At 38.8% G+C, this 27,033-nt stretch overlaps 2 protein-coding genes across 3 annotated transcripts; both read right to left on the reverse strand.

Annotated features, from left to right (window-relative positions):
• Positions 1-7,645: 7,645 nt before the first annotated feature.
• On the reverse strand, positions 7,646-14,616 carry LOC122014458. Of its 2 annotated transcripts, XR_006120682.1 has the most exons (3): positions 14,049-14,616; positions 9,801-11,322; positions 7,646-7,937 (listed from the first exon to the last, which is right to left on the reverse strand). XR_006120682.1 is itself a non-coding variant. In XM_042570689.1 (2 exons), exons 1-2 carry the CDS (start codon positions 14,355-14,357, stop codon positions 11,206-11,208), a joined length of 426 nt encoding a protein of 141 aa, XP_042426623.1. In that variant the 5' UTR covers positions 14,358-14,616; the 3' UTR covers positions 9,353-11,205. The 2 variants fall into 2 exon arrangements, 1 of the variants encoding a protein (XP_042426623.1); XM_042570689.1 differs by lacking the exon at positions 7,646-7,937 and having other exon boundaries at positions 9,353-11,322.
• Positions 14,617-14,867: 251 nt separating this feature from the next.
• On the reverse strand, positions 14,868-18,054 carry LOC122017842. The gene is made up of 2 exons (XM_042575547.1): positions 17,488-18,054; positions 14,868-15,198 (listed from the first exon to the last, which is right to left on the reverse strand). Exons 1-2 carry the CDS (start codon positions 17,941-17,943, stop codon positions 15,193-15,195), a joined length of 462 nt encoding a protein of 153 aa, XP_042431481.1. The 5' UTR covers positions 17,944-18,054; the 3' UTR covers positions 14,868-15,192.
• Between the last annotated feature and the right edge of the window lie 8,979 nt (positions 18,055-27,033).

Here is a 27,033-nt window from a genome sequence, read left to right on the forward strand (position 1 = left end):
AGATAGAGAATAAGTTCCTACAACAACAGCAGCAACCCGTGCTCCATTGCCTACTCGTAGGTCCACCTCACCCTTCGTTAATGCCCTGCTATTTCTCAGCGTCTGCACATTAGTACAAATGTGAAAAGCACATCCGGTATCTAATACCTATGATGAAGAAATAGATAGATTGACTTCTATAACATATATACCTGAAGTGGAAGTCTCACTTCTCTTCTTCTTAAGATCTTCCAGGTACACTTTGCAGTTCCTCTTCCAGTGCCCGGTCTGACCGCAGTGGAAGCAAGTAGCATCCTTGGCAACCCCTCTTTTGGGTTTCAGTGCCTTACCTTTGCCCTTGGCTTGGGACTTTCCCTTACCTTTGGGCTTGCCCTTGCCCTTATGCTTTTGTACCATCAGAATGGAATTCGGCTTAACAGCAATCATCCAATTCTAGTACAAGCCCAAAGGGCAGAGATAGAGAATAAGTTCCTACAACAACAACAACAACAACCCGTGCTCCATTGCCTACTCGTAGGTCCACCTTGTTGGGGTTGCAAGGTTGCAAACATAGTCCCATATTGAAAACACATGGAAAAGATCATGGGTTTATAAGAGAAAGATACCTCCATTGGCATGAGGCCTTTTGGGTAGAGCCCAAGAGCAAAACCATGAGGGCGTAGGCCCAAAGTGGACAATATCATGCAATTGTGGAGATATCTAAATTCTTTTCGATCCAACAATTGGTATCAGAGCCCGGACTGCCAGAAGGTTTAACCGCCGACTGTGCACAAGAGCTATGGTCTGATTGAACCATGTGAGTACAATATTGACCTCGAACAAAGAAAGTGGGGGCTCCTATGTTCGGATCAAGAGGACCAGACACCAGGCAGGAAGTCCTAGTAGGTCAGGTGGACCGAGGGGCAGGAAGTCCTAGTTGCGGCTAGGCAAGGAAGTCCTAGTAGGTCGGGTAGACCGAGGGGCAGAAAGTCCTAGTAGGTCGGGTAGACCGAGGGGCAGAAAGTCCTAGTAGGTCGGGTAGACCGAGGGGTAGGAAGACCTGGTGGGTCAAGGATCGGACGTGGGAAGCCCATGGTCCTTTGTTTGAGGGGGGGATTGTTGGGGTTGCAAGGTTGCAAACATAGTCCCATATTGAAAACACATGGAAAAGATCATGGGTTTATAAGAGAAAGATACCTCCATTGGCATGAGGCCTTTTGGGTAGAGCCCAAGAGCAAAACCATGAGGGCTTAGGCCCAAAGTGGACAATATCATGTAATTGTGGAGATATCTAAATTCTTTTCGATCCAACACACCTCACCCTTCGTTAATGCCCTGCTATTTCTCAGCGCCTGCACATTAGTACAAATGTGAAAAGCACATCCGGTATCTAATACCCATGATGAAGAAATAGATAGATTGACTTCTATAACATATATACCTGAAGTGGAAGTCTCACTTCTCTTCTTCTTAAGATCTTCCAGGTACACTTTGCAGTTCCTCTTCCAGTGCCCGGTCTGACCGCAGTGGAAGCAAGTAGCATCCTTGGCAACCCCTCTTTTGGGTTTCAGTGCCTTACCTTTGCCCTTGGCTTGGGACTTTCCCTTACCTTTGGGCTTGCCCTTGCCCTTATGCTTTTGTACCATCAGAATGGAATTCGGCTTAACCTTCTTAAGGTTGAGCTCAGTAGTTCTTAACATGCTAAGTAGCTCGGGCAGTGGCTTGTCAATTTCGTTCATGTTATAATTTAGAATGAATTGACTATAGCTATCTGGCAAGAATTGCAAGATCAGGTCAGTGGCCAGCTTTTGACCAAGTGGAAATCCCAACCTCTGTAGGTTTTCTATGTACCCAATCATTTTGAGTACATATGGGCTTACAGGAGTCTCATCTTGCATCTTGCACTGAAATAGTGCCTTAGAGATCTCGAATCTCTCGTGCCTCGCTTGTCCTTGATATAGTTGACGAAGATGTTCAACCATATCATAAGCGCCCATCAACTCGTGTTGCTTCTGAAGCTCAGAGTTCATGGTCACGAGCATAAGACATGTCACATCTAATGCGTCATCTTGATGCTTCTTGTAATCATCTCGATCAGCTCGCGTGATAGTGGCAGGAGGTGCCTCAGGAATGGGCTGCTCCAGGACGTACAGTTTTCTTTCCTGAGTGAGAACTATTCTCAGGTTCCTGTACCAGTCCAGGAAGTTAGCTCCATTGAGCTTGTCCTTATTGAGGACAGAACGCAGGGAGAAGGAGTTCGTGTTTGACGACATGGTAATCTACAATAGAAAAATGCAGAAAATAAATATCATATTCCAATTAATCATCTAATTAGGCCTTTAATTAAATGATGCTCCCACTGAATTATAGAACTCTTGTAGAATCAAGTCATAGACGTGGTCAAACCACACATACTAGATTCTAACCAACTATAATTCGTGCGGGACAAGATCCACATCATATTACGCCCTGAGTTAACTTTGGCTAAATCGCCCAAGACTTAGTATGATCGGTAGGTAACTAATTACCAATTACATCTCTATGCAACTCTTGTTTATAGGATCAAGATCCGCATATATATTAAAACTTGAGTTAGCTTTGGCTAAATCACCCAAGAATTAATATAAATGTGATTTTGACCTATCTACCAACCATTAGAAAATGCCTATAGTTAAACTCGATCCTATTGAGTTAACTAGTTACTCAATCTAATTGAGTTGTACTCACCCATGCGTTGATAGGCGGGACCAAGATTGTCCCTCCGCACCCTACCAAGATAATATGCGTTGCTCTGATTTGGCAGATTCAATAACAACATCTGATCGAGGTAGTGATGGGTATCACGGCATGGTAGGCATTTCGAGTTAACGCGATTGAGATCTAATCTAATCGACAATGTGAATCAAGTACGCAATTTAGATCGAATCTAATCATTAAGGCACTAATTAATTACTAATCTAGCATGCATCACATATACACACACAAAAAATTAATTAATTTTTGTGATTAGTCATGGCCCTACTACGATCTTCTCAAGCTAATGAGAAGATCGGTTGGTCAACCTAGGGTCAATAGCTTCCTCAAGCTCCTCCCTTTGACTGTCATGTGTTGCTCGCACCCTCCTCGTAACTCTGTCTCGTGTGGACCTTCCACCGCTCCAATTTTGTACATTACAAAAGGTGAAACTCGAGTTACATTCGAGTCTAAAAACTATTTTACAACAGGAATATAAATAGAAGGGCACGACGCGCAGGTCGCGAATCAAGTACAACACGTGCAAACACACAAAATGACGCGCAGGCCATATTATGAATTACAACACATATTTCCAATCAAATTGGGTTCTTTGGGCCATGACCATCATAAAATGATACATAATTCTAAATTATGTGATTTCCATAAATTTCTGTAATTTTTCTAATATTTTTACGATTTTATGAGTCGCAACTTTCCGGCGGTCCCGATTAGCGATTTTCGGGCGCAATCGCGAAACGAAGCCCCTTGCGGGGTTAGGGGCAGCACCCCTACTTGTGATATAACCATCACAAGTGTTCCTAAGCGATTCTACAGTGTCTTAGCCCGCTGCCCCAAATCATTTTGGGCGAGACCTTGCCGATTCGGAAGGTATTTCTCGGTAGTCGAAGCCTAAAAGTGTTCAAACACTTGTTGCTTCGCTTCTACGAGAAAAATACCCATAAAATACATAAAATTCACAAACTTACAGAAAGTTACAGATATGTAATTTTCATAAAAAATACAAATGAAACTCATACACGCTTCGCACGTGGCTCTGATACCATTGTTGAGTTTTTCGGGCCGCAAAAATCACTTTTTTTGCATTACGGAAACCCCGAATCCCATGCCACCGGATCCGTGCGAAGTTATAAAATAAAAATTTTCTACGTGTACGAGTTTCTCTAACCTAGATCTACACTAGATCTATAAAGAAAAGAGTTTACCATTGATGTGATACCCTTTGCAAATCCCGCTAGTCCAAGGTTCGCCGGATCTCAAGGTTGTCAAGTGTACAACCCTCTATGTGTATCCACACGAACAAATCGATAGAGAGAAACTCTAAAGATGTGCTAGCAACCTTAGAGGATCAGCAATGGTGGAGGAGAGGGAGAGAAGAAAGGTAGAGAGGAAGATGAAGGAGGTTACACACACAAAATGAAACTCCCACTTGTGAATTAAGTGGCCGACCACCTTTTTGAGGCTTATAAACCTCCATGGGATTTTAAGAGTCACAACTCTTGATCTCCCTCATGAGGTGGCACATACATGTACTAGCCTTGATGATGTGACACATCATCATTAATCCACTTAATGCCAACTCACAAATGAGGTGGCAATGGTCAAGTCAAACTTGACCTTTCATCTTTCTCTCAAGTCAAGTCAAACTTGACCACTTCTCTCCCATGGTTGATCAAATCTAACCATTGGTTCAAGTCAATTTTAATTTAATGAATCTCTATTCATTGAATTAAATTGGATCAATGAGTTTAAGTCCAAATTAAACTCATTTAACACATGAACCAAATTGAGTTCAATTCAATTAGTTTACTTTGGATTACTCTTAATCCAATTTGGTTCATCACATGAACGTAATCCTCTTGGTTCATCATATGAACCTAATCTCCATCTAATTGCCCTTTGTGTGTGACCCTATAGGTTCTTGTAACGTTGGCAATGCTCCTAAACGCATTTAGAAGCATAAGTAATGAGCGGTATCTAGCAACGTATCATTACTACCCAAGTTACAAGAATGTTGAGATCCAATATCACCTTGTGACTACTAATTGTGACCCCTCACAATATATGACAAGTGTCCTTCTATCATTGACATCTATATTGATCAATATGAGGCATAGACCGTGTCATCCTCTAATCAATCTAAATCTTGAATCCCAAGTAGACTCACTCAATCAAATGATCTCAACATCTCATATTGACTCATTTGGGCATGACAATGCACTTAGTGGTCTCACTCTATCACGAATAATGATGTCACTCCCGTCATATAGGAGGGATAGATCCCATCTACATCACTTACATCCCTCCGCATAATTTGTTACATACCCAGTAATCGCCTTTATAGTCCACCCAGTTACGAGTGACGTTTGATGAAGTCAAAGTATGTAACTCCTTATGTAGGGAACTATGGTGACTTCAAGTCCAAGGGCTAATAGTTATACTAATAGCCACATGAGAAAGTATATGACACTCATATAACGATCCATGATACTTTCTCATGGTGGGTCATTCAGTATACATTCTCTAATGCATACCCAAGTGTTAACTTGATATCTCCATATCCATGACTTGTGAGATCAAGTCATCGAGTTGACCTACATGCTAGTCTCGTCGCATTAACATTGCCCCTGAACATTAATACTTGACTAAGAATGATTAAGAGTAGTGTTTCCTATATCATCTAAATATCGATTCAACCAATTGATTGATATAGGTAAGAACCTTCTACTCAAGGACGCTATTATACTTAGTTATTTGACACCAATACAAGTAAGCATAATAACTATAAACAAATGTCTTTATATATATAAGAATATGATACAACGATTCCATACAACAATCATCAAATGATTAGCTCTAGGGCTCTAACTAACAGTTTCGTAGCTTAGTTGGGAACCTGATGTATCTTACTGCCACTAAACCTGATATCATGTACACAGTAAGTTTGATCAACAGATTTATGGAAAAATCTTATTTAAACCATTGGGAAGCTGCAAAAAGAGTTCTACGATATATTAAAGGAACAATTGATTATGGAATTTTCTACAAAACACAAGTGCCTATCAAATTTGTTGGTTATGCAGATAGTGATATTGGAGGAAGTATTGATGATTCTAGAAGTACCTCTAGCCATATTTTTAACCTTGGAAGTGGAGCAATCTCTTGGTGTTCAAAGAAGCAACCAATTGTAATACTTTCAACTACCGAAGCAGAATATATAGCAACTTCTTCAGCTGGATGTCAGACTTTATGGTTAAGAGGAGTTCTTGAAAATTTAAAATGCAAGCAAAAAGATCCAACAATATTATATTGTGATAACAGTTCTGCAATTTCTTTCTCAAAGGACCCAGTACTGCATGGAAGAACAAAGCACATTCGCTTGCGATTTCATTTCTTAAGAGAACTCGTTGATGAAGGTGAAATCAATCTTGAATATTGTCCTAGCAATAAACAACTTGTTGATATTTTCATAAAGCCACTCGGAGGATCTATATTTTCAAGAAATATTACAGCTCTAGGAGTCAGAAGTAAATTTGATTTACAAGAGGCATTGATCGATTAATTAAACCAAAGTTAACTTCCCAAGAAATACCTCTTCATCTTCATCTTCCTTGCACGTTAAAGATAAAGTGACAATAAAACTTCCCAACAAAACTCTTCATTTCCTACAATAATTTTGGTTTTCAAAGAGTCACAAATTAATGTTGTCGTTGATGTCTTCTTTAAAGATGGTGTGTGTACAAGCAACTCAAAAGTGTATAAAAGGAGAAGAACATGTATTGTTTTACATATGCTAGTAAAAATTAAAAAAACTTGGCTTCCTCTTAATCTTTTTCCTCCTCTAAATATACTTTGTTCATTGGTTAATCTTCCTTCAATCCGTCATCGTCACCTTCTACGTACGCCTTGGACAAGGCAAGGGGGTGCGCCATCCCCGTCCCGGACCCTCCCATACTCGGGCTCTGCCGACGGTTGGATCATCACGATGGGCGTCCGCCTCGTGGTTCAACGGCTAGCTGAATCCGATCACCGGTGCGTAGATCGACCATCTCTGTCAATGTTTGCAGGGTGATAGATGAGATGGAGGAGGATAAGGAGGGGATCATGCAAAGAGAAGAAGCCAAGTACTTAATTGGGAGACTTGATCGTCTTCTTGGGCGGCCGCAACCCACTTTATCTTTCTCCTTGTGATTTTCCACTACATTTCACGTCTAATTCGGATGATGACGGTCTGTTAAATATAAATATTTAAGGAAATCCACAGTTTGCCGCCTATTATCGGTCAATGTTCAAAGAAATAAATTTGAAAAAGTTTTCTAGCCCTATTCAGTCTGCCTACATTCTGGCAATTAATGTTTTTGGAATAAAATTGGTTCAGAAATTTTCTGAATTGTCCCATTTCAATTAACTCTAGCATAGACAACACTTTCGTCCGATTATATTGGCAGCCTCGCTCAAGCTCAATTAATTAGATAGTAGTGTTTAATTTGATGCTATAAACATTTAACTTATACGAGTGTCTGAAATGTATAATTATGGTGTTTGAAATGTATGATTTTATTTTTGATTTTTTAATCTTTAAATTATGAATGCTACATCATTGGAGCACTAAGCATAATTTAAAGATTAAGGTTAATAGTCATCCAGGATTTATCTTATCTGTGTTAGTCCTGGAACGATTTGACGGGGATGCTGAGGACGAACGTATTCGTCTTTTTTTTTTTTTTTTTTTTTTTTTTTTTTTTTGCCATCTTGCCACCATAAGTTAAAGATTAAGGAAATTAAATGATACATCATGATCCATGATTTAAAACACAATCCAGCTGATATCAATTAGACACAGAATTGATTCATTCTTTCCGGTTTCGTTTGAGAAAGGAAATGCATAAGAAGAAAACAAGCTAGCAAACGCAGAAAGTGAACTACGGTAAACAAGCTAGCAAACATAGAAAGTGAACTACTGTTTGACGACGACACCCAAATAGCAATTCAGAGATAACTAAAAATGTCTTTTAAGCAAGTAAATCAACAACTAACTAAACTAAATTAGGAAGACAAACAACTAACTAAATTAAACTAAACTAAACTAAACTAAATTAGGATGACGAACAGCTAACTAAACTAAATTAGGATGGCATAATTGCTCTGCACGAAGTATCTCATCCCTCTTTTTCTTCTCATGTCCTTTCTATCTTGAGAGACTCCTGCAAAGCGTCCATAAAAGAATACAGTAAGCCAGCATTAATAAAGAAAATACAAATTATGTTGAATCATATATATCATTCACAACACTAAAAATAATGCATCAATACAATTTAATTAATATAATATAATATAATAGTAGCACACCATACTATATATGTTGGAAAGACAATAAAGGATAGTCAAGAAATCAAGTTAGAAAAATTCGCATTGACTGCTTCTTGTATTGATTAATAAATGTACTTCACTCTCCCCCAGCTCGACCCCCTTTGGCCCTATCTCACAGACCCTCCATTAAAGAGCTCAATCGAGCCACCAATTACAGCCTCAACTACTCAGCAAGATAAAAATCAAATTTGAATAATTATTGACAAACGAATGAATGATCATGCAATAGACTTAGCAAAATTCCTTGAACTTGAAAATCAACATTTTCATTCATTTGTAATATTAAAAATTTTCATACCTAGGGAAGAACTTTTTTTGGATGGATAGAATCATGGGTAGGAGGGGAAGAACCAAACAGGCCATTTGAAGTCTTCTTCGAAGTCATCATCCAGTAGCGTTGCAGGGATGACAGTGGCCTCTTCCTCCTCCTCTATATCGTAGACTCCCACGTCAATTCTAAGCTCTCTGTCCATCACATCTTGCGGATCATTAGTAAAATATATAGAGTTCTTCTTCAGAGTTGGAAACTCTTGACATGACAGAGCTCGTGATTCATTCACTCCTAGAAATAGACTATAATCCCCCAACTGATGAATTTGTATCCAGCGAGCAAATCTTCCTCTCCTTCCTTTGGAAAGGGGAATACAATTTTCTTCCATCTCTAATTTAAAGATTTTAAATACTTGAGGGCGTTCTTGGTCACTCCAATTCCTCCTCCACACCACCATCAGTTCTCCTGCACAATCGACTAAAAACAACCATGGGTGCACCTCTTTCACAGAGTCCTGGTACTTGGGCTTGATTGCTTCTAAGAGTACTGGAGGCTATTGATTTATGTCCCAAAACTTTATTGTCCCGTCTATATTCACGGCGTACAGAAATCCATTATAAAAGATAACATCTCTAATGAAAATGCCAAATTCTAAGGGGGCCCATCCGTCAGGCAGCGAAACCATTAATAAACCAAAATCTTGATAGATAACAGCAGCAATAGAGGACTCAGTTGATGACGAGGGTGATAGAACCACTTTGAACAAACTGAAAGAATTTATGTCTTCGGGTTTGGGAAACTTAGGCTGGAACTGTATTTGTCTTCCTGGTTCAGAAAGTGCTTGTCTAATATCATCAGAGAATGTTCCAGGATGAGTATTGAGAGAGGGAAACTGAATGCTGACCTTATTCAGGGGATTCAGGACGAAAATCTCATTTTGATGATCAATAAAAACTGAATGCTGGCTTGTTTTTATTGATCATCAAAATGAGATTCTCGTCCTGAATCCCCTGAAGAAGGTCAGCATTCAGTTTCTCTCTCTCAATACTCATCCTGAAATATTCTCTGATGATATTAGATAAGCACTTTCAGAACAAGGAAGACAAATACAGTTCCAACCTAAGTTTCCCAAACCCGAAGACATAAATTCTTTCAGTTTGTTCAAAGTGGTTCTATCACCCTCGTCATCAACTGATGGCAATGAGACCACGGATATCACGAAGGGGAAGTATAGCAGTAGGATCAGGATCGGAATCGGTAGACGAAAGGGCAACAAGGCAGCGTTTGGTGGAGTTGTTCATATCTAACATTAGCCATGGATTTGGCAGGAGATGACTACTATCCAGGCCTTTGGCTGTGCGCCATGTACGACATACAGCGGCAAAAGGTGCACGATGGAAAAAATTAAAGCACTGAAAGATCTTACTGAGGAGATCCGTCAGAAGGCCCGCCCAATTTCGTCTTCTCGACGCCATTGTTTGCTGTAGCTTCGCCGGTGTGGATTTGAAGCCAAAAGGTTCCTGTTCTCTTAAGGCTTAATTGGCTAGTCGAAGCAGAGCTTTTAAAAGATGCATAGACGGATAAAACCGCCTTTAAAGAAAACGGCAGCATCATGGAGTAGCAAAAGCAGCATTGATAGCTGCGGGCGGCGAATAACTTTTTCATAGCGTTGTCGGTCTGCAGCGAAGGACGAGTATTTCGGTCATATCTCTCTGAACGAGTCATCTTTTGCCACGAAATTCCTTTGCCGAATGGCTCCATTTTTCCAATCTGACAATATTAGGGAGGGATCTCTTAGTGTGTGTGTTAGAAGGACATAACTGGAGAAGCACAGCAACAGCAGCAGCGCTAATATCAGCACGGTAATAGCTGCGGTAAAATACCTTTTTTTGATGCATAGGGTTTCGGTGCGACTTTAATTAGACTACGATATGCTCGCTCTTGTCTTTAATGAGGAGGCAGCAGAAGCAGCATTGATAGACGAATAGCCTTTTCATGTGGCATATGGTAGTACCTTTTAATTTGCCACGAAATTCCTTTACTTACTTCATTTTTCGATCTGACAAGATAAGGAATGCACTTTAGTGCTAGATGATGATGGCAGTCTGCAATGTCGGGACATAACTGGAGAAGCACAACTGCGGCAAATTACTTTTTGGATGCACAGGGAAGATGAATTGATAGCTGCTGGCGGCGAATTGGCATAGGGTCATTAATTACAAGGGTCTTCCAAATTCTTATCAGAAGAACATAAAAGTAATCCTTTTTGCCTACCTGCTGCTCCGTTCAAGGTTCATTTATTTTGATCTTGTGCTTCCGCTTCAACTTAAAAGGCAGATAGAGTTGAGATGATCTGGCAAGATAAGGATGCTGAAGGCAGTGTGCAATAACTGGAGTTGCAGGGAACTTAAAGCTAATCACGCTTTCTTTTGTTTGCTGATCTGCTGTCTCCCTGGCTCCTATATAGTGTTTAAAGAAAACAAACTTCAGTCTTTTTGTAACAAAATGTGTTGATTTACTCAGCCGTTCCTCATGGTGCTGTGGGAGTCATAAGGAAGGAGGATTCGCGAGGTTAATGGCGGCCATGAGTGCATTAGGACTCGAAGTCACCAATGCCACTCTGACAACCTTTAGAAGCCTCGCCTTGAATGCTTTCAGAGTTCATGTTATATATACATCTACACTTTTAACACCATCGTTTCACGATAACTACTAAGATTAATGCGGAATCTAATGATCACAGAGGAGGGATGAGCTAGTGGTGCAAGCAGATCAAGTGAAGAATTTGCTGCTTCAGATGACAAGAGATTGAGCTCGACAAGTAGTTCCTGTTAGATGGCCAATACGGTGAGGTTTTCTGTAAGAATATTTCTTGGCCTGAGACTCTGGGAGTAGCACAGTTTTGAAAATTTTGCTTCGGAAACTTTGTTCATCGATCGTAATCCCCCCTGCAAAATTGAATAATTTATCGGGTGAATAAAATCATAACTAAGCAAATCATTCTCCAATTGCTCAAGTACTAACAAGAAAGCCAAGAAACATGTTCTTCGATTTGCTGCTTGTTCAAAATGCTCATGTAATGTCACTAATATTACTTTACTCCTCACACTTTATAAATAGTGTCAAAACCCCCTTCTATATTAAGGAAAGGGAATGCAAGAACTCGAAGGGGTCGCAGCAATGCTATAAACTATAAGGTGCATTTTGAAAATAATAAAAGTCTAATGGGCTACAATGTAGAAATTTCTTTTGATGAGAAAAGATAGACATGTTCATTATATTCCGGGGCAAGTCATCTAGAAAAAGAACTACTTTCTGAAATATAAGTGAAAAGAGGCTTTGTTTTGTCGGACCTCTGAATTATGATGTCTATAAATGATATCATTAAAAAAATATTATTAAACTATCGTACTAATTCTAAATTATGTTTTAGACTCCTTCTTATTATGAGTGTTAATTTTTCTGTGTTTAAGATGTCGAATGTCCACTAATTAAATGAGTTACTGACAACTCTCTTTAATTAATATCTTAGTCCAAGAGTAGTACCACTCAACCTTATTGTCATGTCGGACAAAGTCCACCGCGGGGTTTAACATGACAATCCTTATGAGCTTCTCTTGGGGACATTATCAACCTAGATTACTAGGACACAGTTTCCTTCTATAATCAACAACACACACTATAAGTAATATCATTTCTCAACTTATCGGATCTTTTGATTTATCGAGCTAAATATCACCCTTTGATAAGTTAAAGAAATGAATACTAAATATATGTGTTTGTTATTATATTAGGATTAAGAGCACACACTTCCATAATAACTAAGGTCTTGTTCTTTTATTAAGTCAGCACAAAAAGAACTTACCTTATATGGTCCTGCTCAGTATACTCAGAGCGTACTAGTGTAATTTTATAGTTAAGATAAACTAATATCAAATTACACTACGACTATTCCAACGGTTTATTCCTATCCATCTTAGTCGTGAGCTACTGTTTATAATTTATAAAGAACCGATAACATGATCTTCTGTGTGTGACATCACACACCATGTTATCTACAATAAAAATTAATTGAACAACTACACTTAGCATATAAATGTAGACATTTTTGACCAATGTGATTCTTTATTTCAAAATAAATGTTTACAAAAGCTAAGCTTTTAGTATACACTCTAACATCACTGACAGCATTGTCCTCTTAGGGGTTCGATTGGCTAAGAAGCCGATCGGGAGTAAGATTGGGATGGTACCTAGGAGAAGTGAGACTGAGCCCTAGAAGTCTGACCGAGATTATATTAGGAGTCTTGCCTATGAGAAGTGAGAGAACTGAGCCCTGGAAGTTCGACCAATATAAAGCTAGCCGAGATTAGATTAGGAGCTTTGCCCAGAAGTGAGGGGATTGAGCTCTAGAAGTTCGATCAACATAGAGCCGGGCGGGATTAGATTAGGAGTCTTGCCCATGATAAGTGAGAAGATTGAGCCATGAAAGTTCGACTGGCATAGAGCCAATCGGGCTTAGATTAGGAATCTTGCGCATGAGAAGTGAGAGGACTGAATCTTGGAATCCGACCAACATGAAGTCGACCAGGATTAGAAGAATGGACTAACTTGACGCGTAATCTTTAGCCCTGACTGTCACCTCCTCTTGACTTTTGACTACCACATTATCTTAACTATCATTTATGTCTTTTTACCAAGGCCATCCACTATTTCTCGTGTGTGTGTATATATATATATATATATATATATATATAAATCATCGTGCACACATATTACGTGAATACATGTAAATTATATAAAATAAATATTTACTATCAAGTAATTAAACAATATTATTCAATGTTAATATAATTTATTTTATAAAAATCTTAATCCAAAAATAAAGTAAAAATTATGTTATTAATCATACATTAAATTATGTAGTGATAATGTCTTATATGATCCGAAAAATCGATGAAATAACCGATAAGATATAGAGATGGATAGATGCGATTGTGATTTTTTTTGAAGATAAGATATAGATTCGATAAGATATAGATGGATTAATGCAGTTGTATTGATATGCAAAAGAGTCTATAAAAATAGATTGATGCATTGTAATATAAAAAGGATAAGAAATAGAAAATTATAATAAAAATTAAAGGAGGAAAGAGGAGAAAAAGTTATACAAATAGTAAAAGTTAGGTTACACTTACGTAGTTTGAGAAGAATAAAAAGATAAAATTATTAAAATTTATTTCGATGTGAAATGAAAAAAAATAATTAACATAACTTAATTTTAGATTTTAATTAAATAGTAATATTTTAAATAATAGTTTGATCAAGACAAAATCGTAACAACCTGTAGCGTAAACAATAAGATAGTAAAATTTTAAATAGTAGGCAAATTTGATATTTATCCCTATATTTTTTTAGAAAGGCATAAATAACAGGGATATTTATCTAGTACAACAAAGCTTTAATATTTGATCGTATTAAAGTGTGAGCTGGTATTTTCCTAAATAGAAAATTGAGATGAAAATTGAGGGGCACAATAAAATTTCTTAAAAAAAGCAAGAAAGAAGGGGAAAAAAAAAACTACGCCCGCACGAAAAGAAAGCGAAGCGAAAGCGAGGGAACGCCACCGCGCGAGAGAGGAGAGAGCCAACGAAAGAGAGATGGGAAGAACGCTAACCGGCGGATTCCAGCTCCCGCTCCCGCCGCCTCCAGCGGCGGTGCGCACGCGGATCCGCGGAGATCTCTTCACGGCGGCCGATCTGGCTGCGGCGGAGCTTCTGGTGCACCTCAGCGAGAGCAGCGCCGAAGCCACCTCCTCAGTCTCCTCCTCAGCCTCCTCCTCCTCTCGTTGGTCCGTCAACATGCAGCCGCCGCCCGAGGCCGTCCTCGTCGGAAACGAGGAGGACGACGAGGAGGAGATGGGGCCGTGGCGGAGGACGAAGCGGCACCGTCTGATGGCCGACCTGTACGCCGCCACGAGACCCATCGGCGGCGGTGGAGGAGAGGAGAAACCGCGTCCGGGTCGCCCGTAATAATAAAAATAATAATAATAAATATAATAATAATAATAATACTAAAAATAGCAACAACTAATGAGGGAGTTTGGGTTCTATTCGATGTGGCTTTTGTACAAATTGGTTACATACATCAAATAGGGTTTGTGACCTTACGGGCAAAATAATTGCCCTATCTTTTGCTTAATTGCTGTTGTAACTAGAAACATAAAGCAATCTAATACTTGTTCAAGCTTATTCTGCTGATCGTTGTGCTACTGATGCAAATACTACCAAATCACACAAACAATGAAACAACCATTTGAATGTTTTATTGTTTTAGTTTTTATATTTTAATGAGAATTTTTCTTTTCGATCTGATGAACTCGGTAGATTTACGTGTGCTCTTTGAATGCCATAGAGATCTGATACACAGAAGAAGCTGTGAACGAGAGAATGATATGGACAAACAGTTCGAGAAAGCCCCACTATACAAACAGATCTGAAGCAGCATGGAACCAAATTATGCACTGGTCAGTTAACATGGAGACCAAATTTATTGTTTCTCCTACAACAAAAATTCAGACAGTATAAGGAGACCAAGTTATGCACTTGGCAGAAAAACTAGGAGTTCCACCTATTGTTGTGGCAAAGTACATGTGCTTACTGAAGAATACTGACTTCTTTGTCTATTAGTTATCTGATAAAGCTTGATCAAAAATACTGAGTGGACGCGAAGCGCACAATCGAATCAGCGAACATACTGCAAAGAACTTCTCATCAAGAACAAACTGGGCTCCTAGTCACCCGGAACAGACATATGAAGTATCAAACCTAGAAACAGACAGGGAATATCAAAATGTATATTAAATGCAGAAAATAAGAAGAAATTCATCCTTCCAGCATTATTGTTTGGGCATTATCTATACCTTCATGGTGACATTAACATCTACTGGATTTGGGAGGGGAAGACATGGAGGTTGCATATGGTAAGTTCATTTGAATCAGTTTTGTATTAAACTAAATTGAGTTAAAATGCTAAGATTATGTTTAGTAAAAAAGAATGGATGGAGTGGAAATGAAATAAGAATGGAATGAACCAGAATGCTTCATTTCATTCTTTTGTTTGGTTGAATTGATGGAGTAATATGGCACGTTGAATGATTTATTCTATATTTAGTTTAACTAGTCAAGTTGCGCACTCAATGTCTCTAGCATACTAACATGTTTAACAAATTTAACTAATCCACGTAGTTTATTTGATTTGTTCGCTCCATTAGGTTTGTCCATCCACTCAATCAATCTAAGTCACCCTTGATTTACCCTAATTTGCCCTGCCTGTTTGGCCCTTCTTCTCCACTTGATTCATTTGTACCATCTAGTTCACCAAGCTTTCCTAATAACCTTAGTTGGTGCAGCTTGCTTAGGGATGTAAATGAACCAAACGGTTCGCGAGCTATTCGGAGCTCGATTCGGTTAAAAGCTCGTTCGAGTTCGTTCGTTTATCTTATCGAGCCAAGTTCGAGCTCGACAATTTTATCGAGCCGAGCTCGAGCTTAAGGATATTCGGCTCGTGAGCTTGCGAACATGTTCGTTTATAGGCTCGCGAGCTCGGGCTCGAGCTCAGCTCGTTTAAAGGGCTCGAGCTCAGCTCGTTTAAAGGACTCGAGTTCGGCTCGTTTAAAGGGCTCGAGAATATGTTCGTTTATAGGCTCGTGAACTCGGGCTCGAGCTCGGCTCGATTAAAGGGCTCACGAACATGTTCAATGATGTGTTGAGTTTATATTATTTTAGTTGTTAGATTTGTTGAATATGTATTCAAATGAATTTTCGAGCTCGCTTAACAAGCCTGCAAAACGAGCCTTAAAACGAGCCAAAAAAACGAGCTCTAAAATGAGCCCGAAAATGAACCTAAGCTCGCTTAATGAGTTAGGCTCGTTAACTATGATAATCGAGCTAATAACGAGCCGAGCTCGAACTGTTCGCAAGCCTAGTAATTCCAAAACGAGCCGAGCTCAAGCCTTGTGATAAAAGTTCAATTCAAGCTCGAGCTGAGCTCAAGCCCGAATATAACTTAAACGAGCCGAGCTCGAGCTGAGCTCAAGCCCGAATATAACTTAAACGAGCCGAGCTCGAGCTTAATACTGTTCGGCTCGGTTCGGCTCGTTTACATCCCTAAGCTTGCTCAGCTTGTCCAATCCGTTTGGTTGATAAACTGATGACCTAGCTTGTCTATTCCACACCTTATTAATCTCGATTTCAAATATAATGAAATGATAAGTTAATAAAGGTAGAGTGAAGCATTTCATCTCTTAAACTATGAAATGAGTGGAATGCAATGCTTTCTTAGAATGATTCATTCTACCACAAATTGTTCATCTAAACATTGAGATGGAATCATGAAATCTTATGAATGAATAAGACATCCTAAGCTACCAATTCTGTGGCCTGTATCTTACAAGTGTCAACTAAAGTAATCATTATGCAAATTGTAAATACTTTAATTTTAATTTTATGCTGGTTAATTGCATACATTGTAAAATACTATCGCACGTCACATGTAAGCACTTCGAACTAAGTTTGCCATATTCTTTTATGTGGAAGTGTAAAACAAATGTGCTGATTAGTACATTTTACGATATCCATCTTAGTAATTTCTATCAGAAAGCTTGCATCTAGTGAACAAAAAATATCATAACTCCACCGATACAACAAAGGATCATTCAAAGTTAAGATTGTAATCATAAATCATAGTAATGACCTTACAATCATTATTGTTTCTATAATTCTCCAAAAGTTTAGTAAATACACACTGAATATTGCAACTGGATCGAAAGCAAACAATTAAATCCTCATATAGACAAGAAGAGAGTAGACAAGATGAGGAGTCTTAGATTCAAAATTCATCACAGCTAAAGATATTCACAATCAACAAACATACACCACAAGATGTAAACTTTCCATTCCTTTAATCAGGGAAGAACGAATTTATGTTTAGGAGCATCTCAAGAAAGTTCTTAGTAATTCGGTAGTTCCATATGCCAAAAGTATTTCCAACTAAGCAGCAGAAGGAAAGCACATGGTGACAGAAAATTAATCAAGATTCTGACAGAATGATCATACATGCTTCTTGATGAGATTCCTCCGAGCCAAGAACCTTGCTACTGGCGGCGTGAGAGCAATTGTTATAGGTACTCTGATCGGAAGCAGGGCCTTGTTGCAGAGTATCGCAAGAGCAAAAGCACCGCCAGAGGAAGCCGCCAGCTCCGCTGTCCTACTCCTCTTCTTCTGTTCCTCCCTCGGCGGCGGAGATTCATGGCCGTCTAAGACGACTTCGTTGCCCCAGCCGCCGTCGCCGTCGCCGTCGCCCCCGCCAGAGGAGGGAGATGAAGCAGAGGGCTCCTTATCAGGGACGCCGGACGAAAGGCCAACCTTCTCGAACATGGAATTGACGTCTACGTTGTTTTTGATGGCGACGTAGAAGCCGGTGATGGAGGCGGCAGAGACGGAGAAGTGGACGCCGAGCGCCACCGTGCCGTACTTCTTCATCAGCTCCCGCAACCGCGCCGTCAATGCCATCGCCGGAAGAACAGGATCAGGTGGACTACGGATCAGGGACAAAGTGGTCAAAGTTAGGGTTTATGGCGGCGGAGGCGAAGGCTGAAGAATTAAACGAAATTTCGTCTAAGGCGTTGGTAGATGTGGTTATAATTTATAGTGTCATCGGCCTTCAAGGTTCTTAAAAGGCACCACTAATTATTCAAAATCTCGATTTTACCCCTGCTAAATATTGAGTTGTTAAGTTTAACGAATATAAATAAGTTTATAAGCTTTTATTTGGGATGACGGGTTTAAACATTAAGGAAAGTTTTCTGCACATACGACGGATGGATTATTAATCCTCTCTCTCCTTTACTTACTTTAAAATAGTAGAAAGTTGAATTTAAAATTTTTATTTTTATATATTTTCATATATATATATATACACACGATTCTATTAATTGATATATATATAAATTTTATTTGATTTATATTTTTTACAAATAATAACTCCTAAAATTTACAATAAAAAATAAATAAAAAGTACAAACATATAATAAAAAATATTCAAAAAAATAATAAAACTGATTAACAAAATAAAATTGATAAAAAAAAACTAGTTAACAAAAAAAATAAAATCAATAAAAAAACAAAACTAAACCAATAAAAGGGTATCAATGTAAATACAAAAATTTAAGATGGGGACTGGAAGGGGGTGTATTAGGAGGGGTGCGAAAAGTACCTCTCGTCGTCGATAGTCCTACGCAACTGACCCAACATGGGTCCCCTCACGATCACTCACGAACAACTACTTTCCCTCCCGATTTTGTTTACGTTAAACCATTGCTCATGGCCTTGGCTGGTTCGCTTCTACCTCCACCATAGGTTCTCTTATTGGGATTCTAGTTCTCTGTCTCAATAAGCATCCTTCGCTTTTTTGCTTTCGTCACGGCGGTTATTGACCAAGAGGAAGGATTCTTGGAGCTAGGCAGAACCAATGGCGGAGCCCGCCCGGATATCTATCTGGGCTGATTCCAGGTTGTGAGCAATGGCCGACAACTCCGACGTCGTTGCCCCGGGCTAATTCCTCTTTTTCTCGTGTTTTCCATTTGTTTTCCATTGTAAATTTGAGATTCGATGTCGTTGGCCTCCGAGCTACAACCCGGGTAAAACATAACCTGGCTCTGCCCTTGGGCAGAACACACGGGTAGATGAGATGACTGTGACTCCTTATGTGGGTAGTGATGCAAGTGAAGTGGAAGGTGTGGTAATAAAATAAAAAACTCAACTTACTTCATTCATGAAAAAAATACATATTTATAGGCTTATTGGATAAGCATCAATCTCAGATAATCATGACTTTTTATTATTATAATTATTTTATCTCCACGAAACTCTTATTCCTATCATGATTGTCACCTCATCCATTCTATTTCTATCCACTATCACCTCATTTATTCCATTCTATCTATAATTAAGTTTACTTTTCAACACCCTCTTAAACTTAATTTTGTGACTCCAAGTAAATTCCGCATCTTGATGAAATTTTCAAACTTCAATGGCTTAGTAAAGATGTCAACAACTTGATCTTTAGTCTTCACATAAACCAGCTCCTCATGTTTGTTATTCACATGTTCGCAAATAGAATGAAAGCGAACATCAATATGCTTACTTCTTTGATGATATACAGGATTTTTCCCCATGCAATTACTGATTTGTTATCGATGTAAATTTGAGTTGCTTCATTTTGTTCAAATGTTATCTCCTTTAGCAAACTTCTTAGTTATATAGCATGACTAACACATGAGGATGTCGCAATGTACTCTGCTTCACAAGTGGAAAAAAAACATTAGGTTATTTTTTTGACATACAAGAAAATGTCGTATCTCCGATGAAGAATGCAAAGCCGAAAGTGCTTCTCCGGTCATCACAATCTCCACCCCAATCACTATCCGAATATCCAACAAGTTGAGAATTATTAGAGTGACAATAAAATAATCCGTGATTCAAAATACTTCAGACATAACGAAGGATTCGCTTGGGTGCCTTCCAAGGAGTCTCTTTAGGCTCCTCCATGAACCTGCTCACAAGACTGACTCCATATAATATATCCAGTCGAGTGCAAGTTAGGTACCGTAAGCTTCCCACCAAGCTTTTGAAACATGTGGGATCAACCGTCTTTCCTTCGTCACTCTTGGATAGCTTTGTTCCGCAGTTCACCGGTGTGTTAATTGGATTACAATCATCCATTCTAAATCTCTTGCGGACCTCCTTTGCATATTGTTCTTGAGTCATAAATATATCATCAACTCCTTGTTTCACCTCCAAGCCGAGAAAGTAGGACATAAGTCCCATATCGGTCATATCAAATGCTTTTGTCATAACTTAAAATATTCTATCATTTGAGATGAACTTTCTGTCAAGATTAAATCATCTACATATAATGATATCAATAAGATGTTATCATTATCTGCTTTTACATAAAGAGTATGCACATAAGGGCATTGCATTAAGCCATTTTCTTTGAAGTATGCATCAATTCTTGAATTCTATGCTCTTGGTACTTGCTTCAAGCCATAGAGATCTTTCTTCAACTTCAACACCTTTCTTTCTTGCCCCCTCTTGATGTAGCTAGCTGGTTGTTCAACATATATTTCTTCTTCTAAGTAGTCATTAAGAAATGTTGATTTGACATCAAGCTGAAATATTTGACACTTTAGTTGAGCGACTAAAGAGATTATCAACCTTATAGTCTCCAGTCGGGCAACGAGAGCAAACACTTCTTCATAATCAATGTCAGCCTTTTGTTTGTAGCCTTTTGTCATAAGTCGCACTTTGTACTTTTCTATTTCTCCTTGAGCATTTTTCTTTACTTTATAAACCCACTTCACACCAATGGATTTGTGGCTATCGGGCAAAGTAGTATGATGCCAAGTTTCATTCTTCTCAATTGCCTTCATCTCTTTATCCATGACTTTCTTCCATTTGTTATATTTAATAGCTTCTTCAAAAGATACAATCTCTTCATTATCATAAAGACAAATGAGATTAAGTGGAGTTGTCACCTCATATAATTCTTGAAGATTCCTTATCTTTTGTGGTGGAGGATTTTCTTCATCCAAGGATGATGAAGAAGTAGCGATGATGGTAGAGTTGGTTCTTTCTCCTTCACTTGTTCTTCTTCTTGAATCATCACCATATTAGTGCTCTAATTCCAAGCACCATCTTCTTGAAATTCAACATCTCTACTTATGATAACCATTCTGTTGACTGGATTGTAGAGTCTGTAAGCCTTCGATCTTGCATCATAGCCAATGAAAATGCAAGGTAAGCTTTTGTCATCAAACTTCGTTCTTCTTTGATTCGGAATGTGTGCATAGGTCATACACTCGAAAATCTTCAAATGAGATACACATGGCTTGTATCCGGTCCATGCTTCTTGAGGTGTAATTCCTTCTAGATTCCTTGTAGGAGATCTATTTAGCAAATACACCGCACAATTTACAGCTTTGGCCTAAAATTCTTTAGGCACTTCTTTCGTTTTTAGCATACTTCGAACCATATCAAGAATAGTTTGGGTCTTTCTTTCAGCAACTCCATTTTTTTAAGGGGAGTAAGGTGTGGTTAAAGGCCTCCAGATGCCATGATTTTTGTAGAATTTTTCAAATTTTTTTGAGGTGAATTCACCACCACGATCTGACCTTATTGCCTTGATAGTATAGCCGGATTGATTTTCTACCAATCCTTTGAATTCCTTGAACTTCTCAAAAGCATCGTCTTTATTCATCAAAAGATAGACCTAAGTTTTTCTGCTGAAATCATCAATAAAGGTTAGAAAATATCGACAACCTCCAAAGGAGGTCGGAGTGATTGACCCACATATGTCTGTATGAATGAGTTCAAAAGACTTCTTAGCTCGGGTGGGCGATTCATTCAGAAAACTTGTTATAGGGTGTTTGCCAAGAACATACTCTTCACAAATATCATCTTGAGCATTAATAATAGGAAGACTATTCACCATTCCTTTGCTTGAGAGAAGCTTTAGAGTTCTGAAGTTCACATGCCCGTACCTTATATGTCATAGTCATGTACTATTCTTTATGCATGTACTTAAATATTTTGCAATTACATGCTTAATATCAAGAGAAAACATCTTATTTTTAAATATAGGAATATGAGCAATAAGTTTACTTTGCATTCTTAAACGAAGATTACCATCTTTTAGTTGCATATTAAAACCTTTCTCAAGGAATTGTCCAAGACTAATAATATTTGTTTTCATGTCGGGCACATAATAAACATTGGTGATGTATGTGTGAGCTTCATCTTTAAGTTTGATGAGAATCTTACCAACGCCTCTTACTTGGATTTTGGATGCGTCTCCAAACGAGACTTGTACATTCACTGTTTCATCCAACTTGGCAAACATATCTTTACGCCCGCACATATGATTGCTTGCCCCAGAGTCTAAATACCACAAATTCTTGGTTGTAGAATTTCCATCCTTTCTTGCTAGCAAAACTATATCATTATATCATTGTCATTGCCTTCTTTTGATGAGTAATTATCATTCCCTTACACATTGTTAGAGCGGCATTCCGTTGCATAATGTCCAAATTTGTTGTAAGTATAACATCTTACATTTCTTTTGTCATACCTGTGGTCTGTACCTTGATTGTTGTTTTTACTTCTTCCTCAACCTCGAGCAGAGCTCCTGCCACGACCTCTACCTAGGTCATGTCCACGGAAGTCACCACGCCACCGTCGTTTCTTGCGAACCTTTGGTTTTGACTCTTCTTTCTGGTCAATAATCGTGAGCTTGGTTTGTAGAGCCTGCTCCATATGCTCTCTCCGTCTTCTTTGCATTCTTGCTTCATGAGCTTGTAGAGAGCTTAATAGTTCTTGCACCTTCATTTCTTTCACATCTTTTGATTCTTTTATGGCCACAACTACATAGTCATACCTTGGCTCAAACAAGCGTAGAATTTTCTCTACGACGCGACTACCTTCAATGTTGTCACTATTTCTTCTCAATTGGTTGACAATAACCAATACCCTTGTAAAGTAGTATGATACATTTCAGACTCTTTCATCTCCAACGATTCAAATTCCCCTCTCAGGATTTGAAGACGAATACTTTTTGCTCTTTCATCACCTTTGTATGCTACTTGTAGGATATCCCATGCCTTTTTGGAAGTTGTAACTTCGGCTACTTTCTCAAAAGTAGCTTCATCAAGAGCTTTATAGATAAAGAAAAGAGTTTTTCTTTATCTTTTCTCTTTTGTTCAGCTATTACCATCCTCTATGCCTCCGTTTGGTCGACTCATTCTTGAGATGCTTTATAGCCTCTTTCAACAATATCCCACAAGTCTTCGTTCTCCAGTAAGACACTCATTTGGATACTCCAATTACCATACTTCAAATCAGCAAGACGAAGGATAGGAAGCATCTGTTGGTTGTTATGCGGAATATCATATCGGTTCCCCTGTACAAAAATTTTGTACAAGTCCTGAACCTTTACTAACAACCTATTGTGTTCTTTAGAAATTAAATTAGGAATCGCAAACGGAACTTAACATTATTGATTCCAAATTTAACTTATCTGTTCTTAGAGGTTTAGACTTAGATCGCAACGATGCTTAACATTATTGATCCAAATACACCCATGTTACAAATTCAATTAAATATTAATTTCTAAAATTGACTTCTAGGACTGCATGGCGAGACACTAGGCCTTCTTGGGTATGGGATCATCCACCACCGCCTAGACAAAGCCTTTTAAAGAAATTTAATATTTAATTTCCTTATATAACCCTAGGTTTAACCAAAAAGAACAATCGAATCACAAATTTGAAAAACAAAAAAAAAACACAGACTCGAATCACAAATTTGAAACATAGAATCATATGCCTCTTGTGTTTGGTATTTCAAAAACTATACAAAGAAAACTAGTATGATGCGGAAAACAATTACTAGTTATACCTTTCTTTGTAAGCAACAACCTCTTGATCTTCTATCGTATTCCTTTTCTTATCTCGGACGTTGTATGGACAACGATCTACCGAGATGAGAATCCACCAAGCCTCCTTCTTCCTTCTTCCAAGTTTCGGCCAAGCACATTTCTCCAAGAGAATTCTCGGCCACCAACCAAGCTCCAAGGGATGCAAGAGCAAAGCCTCCTTTCTCTCCTTCTCCAAGCAAAATCTGGCCACCACAAGAGCTCCAAGAGATGTTGAGGTTCAGCCACAAGAAGAAGAGAGGAGAAGAGACTAGGGTCGGCCACACCAAGGAAGAAAAGAGAGAGGAATAATAGAATATGTATTGTAAGGTGAGGCACTTCTATCCTCTCTTTTATATTACTTGGTCTTGGTAAATAAGAAAATTTAATTATAATTAAAATCTCCTTCTATTCCTTGCCATTGGTTAATAAGGAAATTTTTAATTAAAAATTCCTTTTAACCCATACTATGGTCGACCACACCATCATGCTCCAAATAAGATAAGTTTTAAACACAAAATTAAAACTTTCTTATTTGTTTTCAAAAATTTTTAAAATAAAAATTTCTCTAATAATTTTTCCCTTCATGGTTGGTTATAAAAAGAAATTTTATAAATTAAAATCTCTCTATTAAAACATGTGGATAATTTCCAAAAAGGAAATTTATCTTTAAAATTAAAATCTTCCTCTCAATCTACAAATAAGGAAAGATATCAAATTTTTTCTTAATCTTTTATAGAAACTATAATAGGAAAAATTTAATTTTAAAACTCTCTTTTATATCATCAAAATGGTTACAAAAAAGGAAAGTTTTATCAAAAATTAAAAACTTCCTTTTAACTACAAATAAGGAAAGATATCAAACCTTTCACTTAATCTTTTGTAGAAAGCTATAAAAAGAAAGATTTAAATTTTAAACTATCTTTTAAAACCATGGTATCCATATATGGAAAGATTTTAAATAAAATCCCTTTTATTCTTTACATGACCGGCTACACCAAGCTTGGGCTCCAAGCTAGGGTTGGCCACCTATACTTGACTCAACCTATGGCTTAGTCGGCCCAAGCTTAGGCTCCAAGCTAGGCTTGGTCAGCCACCTTAAGGTGGGTATAACACTTTATAAATAAGAGGCTACGACAGGGACCGAGAGGAGGAATTGGTTTTGGCCTCCCGATGAACTTGAGCTTCCCGTGTTCGCCCCGAACACCCAACTTAATTTCATCAATAATAATTCATACCACTAAAAAATTATTATTGAACTACCGTACCAATTCCAAATTACATTTTGGGCTCCTTCTTATCGTGAGTGTGTTAATCTCCCTGTGTTTAAGATACCGAATGTCTACTAATTAAATGAGTTACTGACAACCCACTTGATTAATATCTAGCTCCAAGAGTAGTATCACTCAACCTTATCGTCATGTCGGACTAAGTCCACCTGCAGGGTTTACATGACAATCCTTATGAGCTCCTCTTGGGGACATTATCAACCTAGATTCCTAGGACACAGTTTCCTTCTATAATCAACAATACACACTATAAATAATATCATTTCCCAACTTATTGAGCCTCTTGATTTATCGAGCTAAATATCACCCTTTGATAAGTCAAAGAAATAAATACTAAGTACACGTGCTTGTTACTATATCGGGATTAGAAGCACACACTTCCATAATAGCAAAGGTCTAGTTCTTTTATTAAGTCAGTATAAAAAGAACTTACCTTAAATGGTCCTGCTCAATATACTCAGAGTGTACTAGTGTAATTATATAGTTAAGATAAACTAATACCAAATTACACTACGACTATTACAATGGTTTATTCATTTCCATCTTAGTCGTGAGCTACTGTTTATAATTTATAAGGAATTGATAACATGATATTCTGTGTGTGACACCATACACCATATTATCTACAATATAAATTAATTTAACAACTACACTTAGCATATAAATGTAGACATATGACCAATGTGATTCTTTATTTCAAAATAAATGTTTCCAAAAAGCTAGGCTTTTAGTATACATTCTAACAACATCGACATGACTCTAATACCACTTTATTGGAAAAAAGAATTATGGGAGAATGATGTGGATATGACTTAGGGCAGAAGAGCAATTAAAGGAAACATGAAAGGCAAGATGGTCTTTTCACTGAATAGGGTTTTAAGGAGGAAGTGGGAGCACTGTAGATGGAGGCTGCTTCGGGTTTTTCTGCCGCCGCCGAGGAACTTCACGAGGATTCCGATCCTCACCGGTGCCGGTGACCGTTCCTCTCTTTCTCTTCTCCTCGACGCCATCTCCCCCTCCCCATCTAGTTTTTTCGCTGGCAGCCACCCAGAACGGACATGTTTCTATCGTCGTCGCCCTCTCCAGCGTCGCCGAGGACGCCTACGCAACTGTCGCCACCAGGGAGCTTGGGGGTTGGCTGGTTTTCTTCTCCGCCATCACCACAAAGCAGGAGATGCATAGCCGTCGCCGCTTTCTTTCTTGTCACCGGCGTGCCACCTCCCTCCTCTCTCCTCCTTCTCCTGTCGGCAACAACCTCTAGACACCACCACCCCCTCTTCTCCATGCTATCGCAACCAAGGAGACGACCAGCAGCCTTCTCTCCTCTCCCCGGCTAACGTCGCTGGACTCGTGCCGCTATCGGCGCCAGGCACGCCCGGCCATATCCCCTTCGTCGTGCCAACACTATCGACACCTTGGCGCCGCTGCCGCTGCCCCCTCCACATGATGGCTGGTTGTTGCCATCTTTGAGAGTCCGGCGCTGCTCCGGAGTGGATTTCTCGTCGTCTTATGATTCCGACCTACGGGCTACTATGGTGTCTCCGGCCTTCGTGCCATTATTGTGTTCGGGCATTCCGCCTATCTAGCTTGTGCATTGTGTTCCAGTTTATGTGTTGATCTCGTTTGTGTGTCATGTCCTGGTCTGCGTGCCAAGATCCTATTCCGGCCTGCGCGCCAATGTCCTATCCCGATCTGTGGGCTAGTGTCCTATTCCGGCCTGCGCCGATGTCCTATCCCAATCTGTGAGCTAGTGTCCTATTCCGGTCTGCTCGCCGATGTTCTATTTTCTATCCCAGTCTACGTGCCAATATTATATCCTGGCCTACGTGCCGATAGTGCCTC

Source organism: Zingiber officinale, chromosome 8B (assembly GCF_018446385.1).
Source record: "Zingiber officinale cultivar Zhangliang chromosome 8B, Zo_v1.1, whole genome shotgun sequence".
Taxonomy (NCBI): domain Eukaryota; kingdom Viridiplantae; phylum Streptophyta; class Magnoliopsida; order Zingiberales; family Zingiberaceae; genus Zingiber; species Zingiber officinale.